This window comes from Pelophylax lessonae (genome assembly GCF_965119305.1).
Source record: "Pelophylax lessonae genome assembly, chromosome: 3".
Taxonomy (NCBI): Eukaryota; Metazoa; Chordata; class Amphibia; order Anura; family Ranidae; genus Pelophylax; species Pelophylax lessonae.
Genome location: NC_138770.1, coordinates 364,977,627 through 364,993,923, shown reverse-complemented (window position 1 = coordinate 364,993,923; position 16,297 = coordinate 364,977,627). Strand labels below are relative to the sequence as shown.

The 16,297-nt window shown below is 44.4% G+C and overlaps 1 protein-coding gene across 1 annotated transcript in view; it reads right to left on the bottom strand.

Annotated features, from left to right (window-relative positions):
* ZNF292 (zinc finger protein 292) overlaps positions 1–2,705 on the bottom strand; it is a 176,804-nt gene extending 174,099 nt beyond the window's left edge. The window contains exon 1 of the mRNA XM_082249212.1: positions 2,435–2,705. Coding sequence (XP_082105338.1) covers positions 2,435–2,599 — 165 coding nt within the window. The 5' untranslated portion in view covers positions 2,600–2,705. The remainder of the gene's footprint in view (positions 1–2,434) is intronic.
* Between the last annotated feature and the right edge of the window lie 13,592 nt (positions 2,706–16,297).

Genomic DNA, 16,297 nt, shown 5'->3' with positions numbered 1-16,297 from the left:
TTATATTGTCCATATTGTAAATATTGAAAAACTTAAAGTCAGAAGCTACAAAATACTGCAGCTGCTGATTTTTAATAAAAGGACAATCACCTGTCAAGCACCGTGCTCACCTGCTTCTTTGTCAATCTTCGGGTCCCCAACGGTGACATATTTACTGTGGGCAGCAGCTGTAACTCCTTGCAGCTTCACAGACGGCTGCCCATTATGCATGTGTGAGCCGTGACGCGTTTTGTAAATGGTCCCACAACCTTCTGGGACCTGTGCTACAAAGTTGCAAGGGAAGGACTTCTGGTGGATTGCCACAGCAATCTGACTGAAAGTAGGAGCCGATACCTGTCAAACCCAGGTCCCGCTCACCCCTCTTCTGTTTGGAACTTTTATTTTGAGGGGGGGGGGGTATCATGTTTTGACAGTTACCCAGTCCCACTTTTGGTCAGATCGCTGTGGCAGTCCACCAGAAGTCCTCCTCCTGCAATCTTCTGGGACACGTCACAGGTCCCCAGAAGGCTGTGGGACAATTCACAAAACGCAATACTGCACGAGGGCAGCATAAATCAGAATGTCCTCTTTAGGGTGAAATTCCACTAACAAGCCCACCCTGAGAAATGGCACACATCCACTTCTGGAATGCAAGCAGGTAGACAGGATTTGGTTGCAAATGGGATACTAGGGTTGCACCGATACCAGTGCCGATTCTAAGCATTTGCACAATTACTTGTGCAAATGCTCTGAGACCTTCAGACTCAGGCCACATATGTGCGGTCCGGTTTTCGGTGCGATTTTAAAGCCCAGTCCGGTGCAATCCCAATAGGAATGGTAGTGTCTGAGATTAGAAATTGCACCGGACTCTTTAAAAAATCACACTGTGGCCCGTCTGCGCATATGTAAACTGGCTGCAAAAAAACTCACTTAAACATGAAAACTGATGCCTGTGCAAGTGAAATCTGTGCAATTTTCCCATCAATGTTAATGCATGTATGATGTGAACGAGCCCTAACATTGTAAAGCACTGCGCAAACAGTTGGTGCTATATAAATCCTGTATAATAATAAACTATCACAAGACACTAAAAATAGGTATAGTAATTGGGAACGGTGTGTACTTGAGAAAAAGGTATCCGTACATCCCTATAGGATATAGCTGATCGGCAGCACTGAGATACAACAGAGGATAAGGGCTCATGCACACAGGTGTATGGCTGTAAAACATAAAATAAACCTGCACTAATAATAATAAAATAACTAATAACTAAAATAATAAAATAAACCTGCACTAATAATAATAAAATAACATAACTAAAATAATAAAATAAACCTGCACTAATAATAATAAAATAACTAGTAACTAAAATAACTAATAAACCTGCAATAATAATAAATAAAATAACTAATAACTAAAATAACTAATAAAATAAACCTGCACTAATAATAATAATAAAATAACTAATAAAATAAACCTGCACTAATTACGATTATTATGAAGATACAGTTGGCCCACATATAAACAGCTCTTGGCATAAGCATGCATTCAAGGGTATACACCTGTACATGTTTGTGCCTGGGGGTGCGTATACCCGGGAGAATTGTATCCTATAATTCTTTGGCACAGGCGATGATATGGTCCTGGGCGCTGAAATACGGTCATATTTTATATTATACAGCCCAACACAGTAATATGCAAAACTGTTTAAAAAAAAATAGAAAGGTAAGAGCATTTTGGATCTGAGCTGTCATAATCAGAAACCACAAAGGGAATCAGGACTACAATGCAAACACAACATCTTACATAGAAGCTCATTAACCACAAGAGGAAACATCACGTCTTCTGCATATGAAAATGTCATATAAAGAGGGGGTTGGGGGGTCTATAGATAATCCCTTCAGTGTCTCCATAGAAGTGAAAGGAGGGGGGTGTGAGTCATTCCCTCTCCCCAATCAGTATCCATTGAATGGACTGGTATTTGGAGCAGGCCTTCCCAGGATCACATCCATTAGAAGGGGAGGAAGGAATGGATGAAATCGGCGTACAATAGCAGGCAGCCCGGTTGCAGATCATCCAGCATACATGCATGCCAGTGCCTGGCTCCAGACAGAAGGCGGGCGGCTGCAGATCAGAGAAGGGGGTGGGGGGGGAGATGGAGAATGTTGTCTGTCACACACATATAGAGGGGACACTGAGGCCAAGCAGGTCATTGAGCCGGTGATATACAATGGGCACACATATCGGCCTGCAGAGGCTTGCAGCCCGTATAGACACAGAGAGGGCGCTGCACAGGAGGTGACAGGCCTCTACAGATCTATGGAGCATGTAAACACACAAAGGAGCCCGTGATCCCGCCCAGCACACCCTCCACCATTACAGCAGCAGAGAGTCCCCCCTGACAGGGAATGATGGCCGCTCGGGCCGTGCAATATAACCACCCCCCTCCCCTCACCTGACAGAAGCGCTGGCAGTATTCACTGGCCGCCTGTACGGCCTCGTCCTCTCCCGCCACCCGCAGCTGTCCCTCCAGCTCCCGTAGCCTCTCTTCCAAACGGGGCATTTCGGCGGCCAGGTCCGGGCAGGAGCCGTTCTCCGCCTCGGCCTCCCCGTCCGCCATCTTCACACCCCGCTCGGTCTCGTACACACAAACTCTCGCACACACCGCCGCTCGGCGTCACTATCCACAATGCCACGTTCCGACGTTGTAGCGTGCACGTCGTGATGGGGAGGGTCACGCTGAACGGCTTTGCTGCACACACCGGCAACTCACAATACGTACAGAACCAGGGTCCTGTACACAGCAAGACACAATACATACAGAACCAGGGTCCTGTACACAGCAAGAGCTCAGCTCTGCTCTCTCATAGGACAGGAAGAGAGGATGCCACTCTGCAGCTACTACTAGGGACACATGACACAGGGCTTCTCCATAACAAGCCATACAAACATTCCCTACTGCATGCTCACACACAGCAAGACACAATACAGAACCAGGGTCCTGTACACAGCAAGACACAATACATACAGAACCAGGGTCCTGTACACAGCAAGAGCTCAGCTCTGCCCTCTCATAGGGCAGGAAGAGAGGAGGCCGCTGTACTGCTACTACTAGGGACACATGACACAGGGCTTCTCCATAACAAGCCATAAACATTCCCTACTGCATGCACACACAGCAAGACACAATACAGAACCAGGGTCCTGTACACAGCAAGAGCTCAGCTCTGCCCTCTCATAGGGCAGGAAGAGAGGAGGCCGCTGTACTGCTACTACTAGGGACACATGACACAGGGCTTCTCCATAACAAGCCATACAAATATTCCCTACTGCATGCTCACACAGCAAGACACAATACAGAACCAGGGTCCTGTACACTGCAAGAGCTCAGCTCTGCCCTCTCATAGGACAGGAGGAGAGGATGACACTCTACAGCTACTGCTAGGGACACATGAGACAGGGCTTCTCCATAACAAGCCATACAAATATTCCCCACTACATGCTCACACACAGCAAAACACTACTATTTCATAAAGTACGGAAGGGTTACACCAGGGCATGTCAACTTACAAGGTGTAAGGTGCCCTGACAGGGCCACACCTATTATTCAATATTTGACAGAAGCCTGTTTAGAGATTACAGGAGATTGAGGCATGAAACTGCTACATCACTGTCACTGCTGAGACGGACCTGTCAGATCCCCGCTCTCCTCTATGGGAGAACAGATTAAAAACGGACCGCCCGCCTGTTTTCATCCGATCTGATCCTCCAGACGGATGGAAAATAGGCTTTCCATCCATCTGGATTTCATGGACAGGATCGGATTGGATAGCAGCGGGTGACAGCGGACATGTCACAGCTGACATCCACTGCTCCATAGGGATGCATGGAGCATCCGATCAGGTCCGCCTGAAAGACTGACAGGCAGACCTGATCAGAAAGCCTGTGTGAATGGGGCCTAAGGATCGGATGAACACAGACAGGCAGTTTGTTTTCATCCGATCTCTCATAGAGGAGAGGGAGGGATCTGACAGCTCTGTCTGCAAAGTAGGCGGAGACTGACCTGTCATCCGCCTGCTCAGTGGGGATCAGCGGATCGATCCCTGCTGAGCAAAAATGAATTCGCCGGGCAGAAAGCCTGCATGAAAGGACCCTTTGTCATCAGTTTTTTCATCCTTTGTCTTCAGTTTTTCTTCTTTTGGCATCAGTTTTTTATTCGTTGTCATCAGTTTTTTATTCGTTGTCATCAGTTTTTCATTCGTTGTCATCCATTTTCATCTGCTTTTCGTCCGATCCGTTTTTTTTTAACGGGTGAAAAATATTGCTTTCATCTGTTCAAAAAAATGTATGTTGACAGAAGCAGATTAAAACGGATGTAAATGAATGATCATCCATTTACATCCGTTTTCCATAGGAATGCATTGATGTCCATCTTTCATCCATCAACGGATGGATGAAAAACAGACGAACAGTCCGTATGTGTGAAAGGGGCCTAATTCTACTCTGAGGGGGTGTGGCAGGGGGTGTGTCTTCTGCCTACATACTTTTGCTAATAGGTGTCTCTCATTTCCATCTCAAAAAGTTGAGAGGTATGGGTTGGGGAGCAGCAAAAAATGTGCAGCTGAGCTACGTTTTTGCCATTTGCTTGTTATACTCACTGTGGAACCTAAGGGGTTAATTCTCTGGATTCTGTAAAAAGGCTGTTTGATCCCATCTTTTTTGATCCTCCCCTTCTTCCACAGTCCGCAAACCATCTCTTATGAGCGCAGAGTCCTAGGAGTCAGGCTGCACATGCTCAGTATGGTGTGTATTTCTAGATTTTTTATTTTTTTTGGAAGAGTGCATCTGATCAGCACAGGGCCAATCAGCACTGTCCAGACAGGTGATCAGGGGTCATGCAGCCTCATTAGGACAGTCAGAGGAGAATGAAACTCCTCCTGCAAGCTTTAACGAGACACTGATAGAAGTCACAAGACTGCTATATACTGCTGATGAAAAAGGTAATTTGCAGTTTATAGTTACTAAAACTATTGCATTTCCATACTCTGTGTACTGCAGGAGGCCAGATATAGTAAATGCAGGGCCCTGGGTTTAGTAACACTTTAAGCTGCAATAGGCAGCGGATGGGGATGTTTATTTGAAAGAAAAGGTCTCCCAACTTGTAGCGCTACATATTCAAATAAATAAGGAAGCGCCCCGCAAAAGCTCCACAACTGTGTCCACAGCATAGTAGTCATTGACTAAAAAAGTCAAAAGTAAACAACACAACAACAAGACAGTTTGTGACAAGTTCTTTTTAAAAAAAATAAATGAATTAAAATGTCCCCCAAAGTAAATCCATCACAATGAACGCTGGTCACTGACCTTCACAAAAATAAAAAGCCACCCGCTGAACACGCCGTCTCCTGTTTTATGCTCGCCGAAATACAGCGTCAAACAACAGGAGACGGCGTGTTCAGCGGGTGGATTTTTATTTTTGTGAAGGTCAGTGACCAGCGTTCATTGTGATGGATTTACTTTGGGGGACATTTTAATTCATTTATTTTTTTTAAAAAGAACTTGTCACAAACTGTCCTGTTGTGTTTGCTTTTGACTTTTTTAGTCAATGACTACTATGCATTAGACACAGTTGTGGAGTTTTTGCGGCGCTTCCTTACACTACACTGCCCCCTATGCCCCCTTTTAGATGTAGCGGAACCTGTCAAGTGGATCCACCTGCTCAGGGCTCCACTATATGCATAACAGACACACACAGCCTGCTGTTCTCTATGGGGCGGTTAGATGGAAATGGACTGACTGTTTCCATCCGACGTCATCCGATCTGATCCATATTCCCATCCGTCTGTTTTTAGCGGACCAGATCGGATGCCAGCAGGTGTCACATCCACCGCTCCATAAAGAAAAATGGGTGGTCTGATCGAGTCTGTCTGAAAAACAGACAGATGGTCCCGATCTATTCATTAAGGTGAAAGTTGGCTATGATGACATCATCAGGTGGGGTCTCCTTGGGAAGTCGTAGGACGGGTCACCAGATGACCACGCCCCTTTGAGTGTCAGGCAACAGGAGCAGTCATGTTTGGTAGGTGGCGTTTATTGTGATTGATGATGGATTTACATCAAGGGGAATTTACTTTTTTTTTTAATACTGGACTTGTCAAAAAGTGTCTTGTGTTTTTATTTACTTTTGACATTTGTTGGTGAATGAGCATACTCCTTCACATGGTGGGGGGTCGGGATCTGGGAGCTGCATGCTCAGATAAGGGTCAGGTTTTTTTTTTTGTACGGGGTACCCCTCAAAAGCGATACCAGACCAAAGTGCTTGGTATGGATTTTAGGGGGACCCCAAGCTTTTGTTTTTTTGTTTGTTTGTTTTTTGGCTTTAGGTCCCCGTCAAAATTGGGAGGGGTTGGAGGGGGAATAACCTTGCAGTTCTTTGACTCTTGTGTTTACATTCTGCTGTCAGCAGGGAATCCCCTGCTGAGCCTGAGAGCTGGGATGAGTCACTGGTTGTTAGGACGTGGGGGGTGCCTGCTCCTAACCACCAGTACAAATCGCACACAAAACCCATTAAAAAAAGCTCGTAGGACAACCCAGAGTTTGGGATTTTCTTTCACTTTCAATGATAATGGTAAACAGGACAAATAGAGAAGGGGAATCACTAAATTGCCTTTAGTTGTACTTTAATTACCACCAGTTTCCTAATCTGCAAACTATCAGTAATTCTTTAAGATTCATTATCTATATATAGCAGATTCCTAAAGTGGTGGTAGTTAGAACTGCCTTTATTTGTCATCCATGTCAGTAATGTTACCTAAACTTGCCTGAATCAAGCATAGGCAGTTTTAAAGGGACCTACTGCCAGAAAACTGTTGACAAGACTTGATAGAATTCCCCAGTTTAATGCTCCATTCAGAGGGGCATTTACGTACGATTATCCGCAGTGCATCCAGCCCGATCACAGCAGATATTCGCTGGTTGCTTGAACAGTCATTGCATTGTACAGACTCAGCTGCCACAGCTATTCACATACATCTGTCAGTTCCAGCCACCTGCCACTGGAATTTGAAGCACATGTAAATGCTCATGACAATGGAGCCTTAGTTGTCATCATGACAATTACGATATCTGGTACTATGTCAACTCTCTAAGATGGAAAATCGGTTCATTTTGGAGAGATTTCTTCTGACTTCCTGTTGCGTCTCCACGACAGGAAGTGACAGAAAATCTCGCCAGTAAAACACAGAAAAAAATAAATAAACATTGTGAAAGAAGTTTAAAAGAAAAATATGGCCAAAGCTTGTTTGGTCATACTTATCATGTGGGTCACAGGAGCACACTTACTTTTACACTAATGTGACCCACTGTCAGCTGACATCCCAGACCTGCTCCAGTCTCTGAGAGGATCCCGACAATAATGTCAGGATCCACCCAGATTCCTGACTGGCAGCTGGGTCAGGCTCTCAGAGCGCCACCGAAAGCCTGAGTCACCCGCTTTTGTCCCCTTCACTACCTGTCTTAAGTGAGCACTGGAGAGGCAGAGCACAGAGTGGTGACTGATAGTCACCGCTCTGTGCTGAGAGTGGGTCCAAGAACTGAGCAATCAGTGATCATGTTTTTGCCCAATTCTCACACTTATAGTGGGCAGAGGACAACTACAGCATCAGAACATTGCTGTAGTAGGTAGGTGAGTATGAATTTTTATTTTAGGATTTCCAAACTTCTCCTTTAAAGTGGTTGTGTAAACCCTTACATATATACCCATTGAAGTGACTCACTCCAGGTCATACACAGGGATGAAACAAATCCTCCTACATAAGTTGCACCTGTTTATCTGCAGCCCTCTCTCCTCTACAGCCTCCTAAAGCACACATTTTACACATAATTTCTTAACTCCAGAAGGCAGGGGATGGGGGCCTGATGTTCACACACAGCACAGCATAAAGCAGGGGGCTAAGTGTAATCTGAGACCTGAGTGGAGGGAATTGACACCCCCTGTCAGAGAACAACTAGCAGAAGAACTGGCATATCTGTCAGTGGCCAGCAGAATCGCACATTGACAAACGGAAATTTGCCAATGCTAATGTGCATGTGCACATGGGCAAGAACAGTCCAGAAGATATATGCGCCAGTGTGCACGTGCATTTGCCAAAGCGCACGCAATGCATGACAGATTCTGGCACTCAGTGGCCTATTTAAAGCCAGCAGCAGCAACCACTAATTGCTGGATGATCTTCAGCCCCCCCCCCCCCATGTCCCTGTGTATTGTGTATCCTGATCTTGGACCTCCTGTTACTGAGCCGGCTTGCCTTTTGACCTGATTTACCTTGATTCCAGGCTCTGACCCCTGGCTTGAAATTCTGACTTGCTTCTGCTTTATCCCCTGTGTTTGACCTCAGATTGGCTCACTGACTATGCTATTACCTGTTACCCGTGTATGATCCCGGATTGTTCCAGTTTCTGCTACCTGTCTATGCTACTGACTGATCCACCGTGTATGACCCTTGGCCTGGCATTTTGATTCTGCTTCCTGCTTTGCCCTGCTGCCAAGTACACCTGGAACTGCTGAGGACACCTGCCCTACAGCGCATACTGCCTGTTCCTGCTGCCATCTGGCTAACAGCTCTGCAGACTACTACAACTGGCACCCAAGCTCCTTTGGGCATTGCATTCCCTGTAACACCTCCAGGGGTGTCCTGCACTTAGTCGCAAGGGGAGCCCTCTCAGCACTTCAGCCTCTGACCAGGTATGTGAGACCCCCCTTCTACACAGTCTTATAGATACACATCCACAGCTGAGGCTGTCACTCACCTGCTGTGTGTTGGAGGAGAGGGGGTGAGCTGTCAACCAAGATTGCTTGGTGTCGGCATAGACTGTCAGAAGGGATTCTTGCAGATAGCAGAGGAATGATGGGGGGACAGAAATCAAACTTTATATAAGGCTATGCTTTGTTCAATTTTCATTTCAGAGGTTTACAGCTACTTTAAGCCCTGATTTGCGACTGAGCATTTTGTATCTTGAAGCCTCAAAGCTGCAAAATGCTCAATAACCAAAATCCTATGCTTTTAAATTGTGCCTGTTTGCAAATAAGTTTTCAAGCATCTCTAGCTCGATGCCTAAAGCTCAGAAACATATAGAAATGTACATGAGCTAATTGTTAAGTAGAATTGGGGCGTTTTGGGCCCCATAGAATTCAATGGAAGCACCTAAAAAATGCCTGAAAATGAGGGTTAAAAATTATTTCTCAACCCAGGGACCCACAGCAATGGATAAGTCATTCATTCCTTTCTCCATTGTACTGGGTGGGCTCTGTTACATTTGTGATTGCTGTGATGACACAAGGTACAGAGCCTCTCAGGTTGACTCTGTACACTGTGTCATCCAATGACATCTCAGAACACTGCCAATATCGGGCACACTGGTCGCCTGATTGTGATCTCTGCAGGTCCATTTATAAATGGTGCTGCAGGTATATGTGGTCATTACTTCGTTCATAAACAAATAGCAGTAGATAAGTGATTAGGGGCTGATTGATACCATATGCATTGGGCTCTGGTAGGCAGCCTTGCCCAATGCAGTCCCAACGATTAGCCAAGGTAATTTGCATTATGTCATATTGGATATTCAATGGATTTCAGCTTGTCATTGCTGTGGGCCTGCATTGAAAAACAGATATTGTGTAAATGAGTCCCTACTGTATTACGACAGTGGCTGAAATGCATGTTTGTCTGTCACCTCCCTATTTATCTATTTTTTTTTTTTTTTTTAGTAGATTGCAGAAAAGGAGCTAACCCTTCTTTCATCAAAAACAAAACAGAAAGTGTTGGCTGGCATTGACTTTGTCACAACATTGAAGAGACCTTGTGGTGCCTGGAAGTACCCGTGTTAAACTTTAAACTGTGTGTCTGCTGAACCCTTCAATCCTAGTCTCAGAAAGGCTTTTTTTTTTGTTTGCTTTTAGAATGTCACCTTGGTTATCTGTTTTGCAAGAGTATGAAACAGGAAATAACTTGTTACAGTAATGGGCAGTCCATAATAAATGTTACAGCCTGACTGACAGCCAGAACAGATTACTTAAGTTTGCATACAGACCTCTATTAGTAGCTGCACAGCACACTCAAATGTGGTTTTGTTTTTTGCCGCATATTATAGATAAAAAGGCAGAATTCTGACCTTATGTTTGGTGGTTTTGTATATATTTTCTTTTATTATAATGCAAGCTAAAAAACTACAAGATACTGTAAGATCATTATTATTAGTATTATTTCCCTGGTCCCAACAGTTATGTCAGGTTATCTGGATATTTGCATTTACTGTGTGAGTGGCAAATGCTCATTTAGAGTTAGAATTTTGGGGATCCCAAACCTGTGAAAATGTCGCCAGCATATTACTTTGTGCCCTTACCAACCCTTAATCAAAGTGGTGTTATGCTAGGAAATTTCTACAAACGAATTTATTTTTTCATACCTGCAGCACTGAAAGGGAAATAAAGCTATCATATAGTAAAACAAAGGAAAAAAAAGTGTGCTGGGACTCAAGAGAGGTATATGGAGGGAGGAAAGGCTAAGGCCTCATGCACACTGGACATTTTTACAGCTGCTGTTTCTGGTGTCAGAGGTTTTTTCTGCAGCCAGTAAACTCCCCAGCATGTTATCCTAGGTGTCCATGCACACATAGGCTGTTTTGACAGGGGAATTTTCTGGCTGGAAAAAAACCCCAGAAATAGTGGCTTTTAAGAGGTGTTTTTCAGCTCTAACTCTGATAAAAGCTTAAAAAAGCTGAAAAACGACAAAGAACGTGGCTATTCAGCGTTTATCAATGTTTTTGAGCCATGAGCTTTTGTGGGAATATAGTTTTACTAAAAAAACGCTACAGCTGAAAAAAGCAAAATAATTCTGAAAAACGCTGAAAAAAGCTCCAGCTTTCTACTGACGTTTTGATGACGTCCAGTGTGCATGAGGCCATAAGGTCCTTTCACACGGGCTTTCTGCCTGGTAGACTCTGTTTTGCTCAGAGGGAGATCAATCTGTTGATCCCTGCTGAGCAGGCGGATGACCGGTCCGTCTCCGTTACTGTGCTGAGACAGACCTGTCAGATCCCTGCTCTCCTCTTTGGGAGATCGGATGATAATGGACCGCCTGTCCGTTTTCATCTAATCCTATCTGATCCTCCAGACAGATGGAAAATAGGGTTTCCATCCGTCTGGATTTCACAGACAGGATCGGATCAGATAGCAGCGGGTGTCAGCAGACATGTCACCGCTGACATCTGCTGCTCCATAGGGGTGCATGGAGCATCCGATCAGGTCCGCCTTAAAAACTGACAGGCGTACCTAATCGGAAAAGCCCGTGTGAAAGGGGCATTAGTGGTCAAAACATGACAAAGCATTCCCAGAGGACTACAGTGTTACAGGTAGGGAAAGCATAGCAGAAACTGTCAGTCCTCAGTATCACTGTCTGATTAAAAACCCAGATCGAGCTTAACCTCCCTGGCGGTATGATTCTTTTGGATTTTAGGTGCTGAAAGCGGTACCATTATTTTGCATGTAATTCTTGTGAATGAGCAGCCCAAACAAACTGTATACATTTATATATATATATATATATATATATATATATATATATGTATGTATATATGTATATACTTATATATCTATATATATATATGTATACACACACATACACATATATGTGTGTATATATATATATATATACACATAAAAAGTACAGTAAAACTGCAGGAAAGGGCACTGGGGGGCAATCTAATGTGATTTTTTTTTATTTTGAATAGTATCAGTGTGTTTGGTGTGTTTTACATTTGAATTTGCCGCCAGTTCCACCCCCCTGCAAACGTCACGTCACAGGAGACGGATGCCGGGGCACAGAGAAGATCGGGAGGAAGAACCGCCGCTAGACACCGCCGGGCACATCGCTGGATCCCGGTGACAAGGTAAGTAACCCTGCTTACAGGATCCAGTGATGCTTCTGGCGGTACCCCGAGTGTGGCTCGGGGTTACCGCTTTTGGCTCTGAAATTTAACCCCGAGCCACGCTCGGGAATACCGCTAAGAAGGTTAAAGGGCCATCTACACAGGCCTGAATATTAGGCAGCATCAACCAATTTAATAGAAACCAGCCTGTGTGTACAGCAGCCGGTCCGACAGAAGCCGGCCGAAGGGGCATGACTGAAAAAGGTCTGCTGATAGACAACCGATCAGCGCTTTCAGCCAATGGCTGAGAGCGCTGACTGGTGTGTTCTGGTGGGGAATTGGGGGGGGGGGACGTCCCCCTGTCTGAACACACAAGCTCAGCAAGAGAGATTGCTGTACTAACATAGAATTGTTAGTACAGCGGCTCCTCCTGAGCTCTTCCTTGTTTTTTTTGTTCAGCCCACTGGGTAAAATGTAAAAAAAAAAAACTACTAGTGTGTACCAGGCTTTAGAGTGTGAAGGGGGGAAGTCACTCCAATTTACGCAGCGCTTTACATATACATTCACATCAATCCCTGCCCTCAAGGAGCTTACAATCTAAGGCCCCCTAACTCACATTCATACATATACTAGGGACAGTTAACCTGCCAGCATGTCTTTGGAATGTGGGAGAAAACCAGAGTACCCGGAGGAAACCCACACAGGCACAGAAGATGCAAACTCCAGGCAGGTAGTATCGTAATTGGGATTCAAACCAGCGACCCTTTTGCTGCTAGGTGAAAGTGCTAACCACTACACCACTGTGCCGCCCTATACAGAATTTCAGTGTAATAAATACTATTGCATAATTAGTCAGAGTGCAAAATTTGACAAAAGCAAGTTAACATAAATAACTTTACCTGTCCATGCAAAGTTGACAGATTTACCAGTTTAGTCCTTAAGTCATAATACTGCAATCCTTTTCACAAGAAATGCTATAAATAGCAAACATTCTTAACAGTCCTGTCAGAACTAGTAAAGTCAGGAAATTCAATCCATTATTGAACATTCAAAAATAGAAACAAAGTGGCAGTCACTGCTGACTGGCTTTTAAAATGTGCTAGCAGATGACACTGACACTGCTTTCACTAAGCAGATAGCCACTGACCAGAGTCCATTTGGTCGCATAGCTCATTCTGGTAGCTGACAGACTTACAGCAGCAAGCAGCTGTGTAAAAATGCACTTACAATACTTTCACTTTCACTTTAGCTTCCTTTATCTCCTATCTCCCCTTTGTACCTTATATATTTTTTACTATCAGCAGCCTTAAATCAGTAGAAAATATTCTAAGCAAAGTGGGAAAAAAAAATTCTAGAGTTTTCACAGCTGCTATCTGGACATTGCTAGAGAGTTTTGACATGCGAGAGGTAGCAATAAACCTTTAAATAATCCTCTACACCAGGGTTTCTCAACCAGGGTTCCGTGGAACTCTAGGGTTCCTCCTGAGGTTGCTAGGGGTTCCTTGAGCAATGGGCAATATCTGCCTCTCAGACAAGTTCCCAATGACACAATTGTTCCTTTTAGCTAACTGTAAGGGGGTATTTCTCCCTAATGATGACAAGAGTAAGGAGCATTCTTCCTACTGACTGTCACACTAATGTGTCATGAGTCTCCTTGAGAGCAGACATTTATTTCAAGGGTTTCTCTGTGTTGAAAAGGTTGAGAAAGGCTGCTCTATACACAGGTAATGTTAGATAGGATAGCAAGAGTAATATAATTGTTTATAGAATCATAAATGAGAAGAAGGGCCAAAGCTCTATATATTACAGGAGTGGTAAAGCCAGCTGTTGGCCACTCCAGGCTCTGGAGAGATCCCAACTTTAAAGTCGGGGTCAACCTAGATTCCCGAACGGCAGCTCGATCAGCCTGTCAGCGAGCCGCTGAGAGCTTGAGCCAACCTCTCCCACTCCCTCTACAACCCAGCACTCCAGTAAGCGCTGGAGAAGCGGAGAAGAGAGCCAGTGACTGGCTCTTTGCTTACTGAAGACCGAGAACCCAGTGATCAGAGGTCTTTGATTGCTCAGGTTCTCAGTTTTAGAGGCGACAGGGGACAGATGCAGCATTTGATTGATGCTGCATCCACCTAGGTGAGTACGTACTGTATGTTTATTTTTCTTTTTTATTCCTAAACTTTTAAGCTCTATCATATTCTTCAAGTACAGAAAACTGTTCATCTTCTTGTTATGATAAAAACTCACTCTCAAATGACCTTGTTTCTATTGAAAGAAGAGGACCATTAGTTAGTAAGGCTTCACGATGATTTCATATCTGGTATCGCATCTATTTGAAAAATCATTCCAAAATATGTTAAATCCTGGGCGTAGAGCTATTCCAGTCAACAATTTAACCAATCAATGAGCTACTAATCCTATTCAGGAAAACACTAAACCCAAAATGTAAAAACCTATCTATGGTCAAAATATAAAATCACATAATAACTTCCACACTGATTTAAATTACTTCTAGCCTACTCCTATTAATCTGAGCAATCTTGAAGTCTGTAAACACACTTTGTGAATATCCCTACATAATTTACTTCCTTGAATTCTTGGACACATACTCACTTTGCCCTGTGAGAATGTCCAGCAATACAAGAAACAGCTCACCACTAAGGACCATACAGCTCTTCCTGTCCTAGCAGGTGCAAGCCATACACTTTTCAGTGCAGTGGTGGGCATAGTCACCAATGGACTCCTGTACACAAACAATATTCGGGCCCCTCATTCAGCTACCAATCAAAGAACAAACTTTTAATTACTGGTTATAGATCAGATTAACACCTTCACTTCCACTTATGCACATCTCATGCCGGGTTCACATATGTGATTCCCAGCATGGGGTCAGGTGCGTCTCTGTACACCAGTTCAGGTGTGAATCAGGTCCAAATTTTTGCCTGAATTCACACCTGAACTGGACCCAAAGACCCACAGGACACTTTTGGAATGGGGATCGCAGCCGCCCCCGATCTGTGTGAACCGGCTTCATTGCGAGCCTGGAACAAACGCATGTCATGTAAATTGGATGCGGAAAAACCTGCACCCAATTCACATATGTGAACCCAGCCCCAGTGCAAAATGGATTATCTGATTAGTGCCCAACATTTTAGGATACTAGAACCTGCCTTACACTAGAAGTGAGCAGTTTACAGTCTACGTGATACCAGATCGATTCCAGAACCTGCTTGATCCACATCTAGTATAAAAAGTTCTGTTACTACTAAAGGGTCCCTGTGCAACTGCACATTATATACAAAGGATTTGTCCATTTCTGCCTGAGTGCAATTGAAGACCAAAACTCTGGGAAGATAGGTTCTTTGAATAGGAAGAAATGCGAATTTGCATGTCAGGAGATTGTGATTGGCTCTCTATGGAGTCGATTCACGTATCTTTGGAGCGAATTGCACAGGAGTCCTGTGTGTTTTGGGTCCATTCCAGGTCTGAATTCAGGCACAAATTTGGACTACTGGCGCTTTTCCACTGCATGGAACTGAGCGGTTCGGCTCGCTTTTGTGCTTTTCCACTGCTGGTACCGCATGGTACGGTGTAGGAACGGTTCGGTACGGTACGGCGGCGCTTTTCCACTGCATGGAACCGAACAGTACGGCTCTCTAAAACAGTACCACCTCGATTGTGGTTCCAAGAGGTACCATACCGGTACCATATCCCACAATCCTTTGCATGCAGTCACTACTAGCCACTGATTGGTCAGAGAATCATTGTTATCCCACGCACCTAACTTTAGTACTACTTTAGTGGAAAAGCAAACCATACCAAACCGTACCGAACCGTTCCAACACCGTACCATGCGATACCAGCAGTGGAAAAGCAAACCGGTCCAAGCACGTCCGAGTAGAGCCAAGCCGTTACTTGCAGTGGAAAAGTGCCATAAAATCGGACCTGAAACGATGAACAGGGATGCACTGGTCCCCTGCTGTGAGCCACTCCATGCGAAGGCTGGGTTCATACTCCGAAGCCGCTCCAGAGATATGTGAACCAACTCCATAGAGAGCCGATTACAATCTCCTGACATGCAAATTCAGAATTCAGGAACCCAGTGTGAACCTAGCCTTAAACCTAGATGTCCTTACTCATAGTAAGCGCTCCTAGAACTTAGAAACACCTGTCTAAACTCAAAACCCAGGGTTCTTGAGAACAAAGCTAGTTGTTTGTTCCTCTGAAATTTTGTTGTTATAATATTAATATGGAATTGATTTTAAGCAGAACCTTCCGCCCAGTATGCCAACCTGCCCCGGTTCTCTTTTGATTGAGACTTGGAACTCCATGGCATCTACAACAGTGAGCAGCATCTTAATCCAATTTGTCAACAGCATAGCATTACCATAAACAAAAAAAA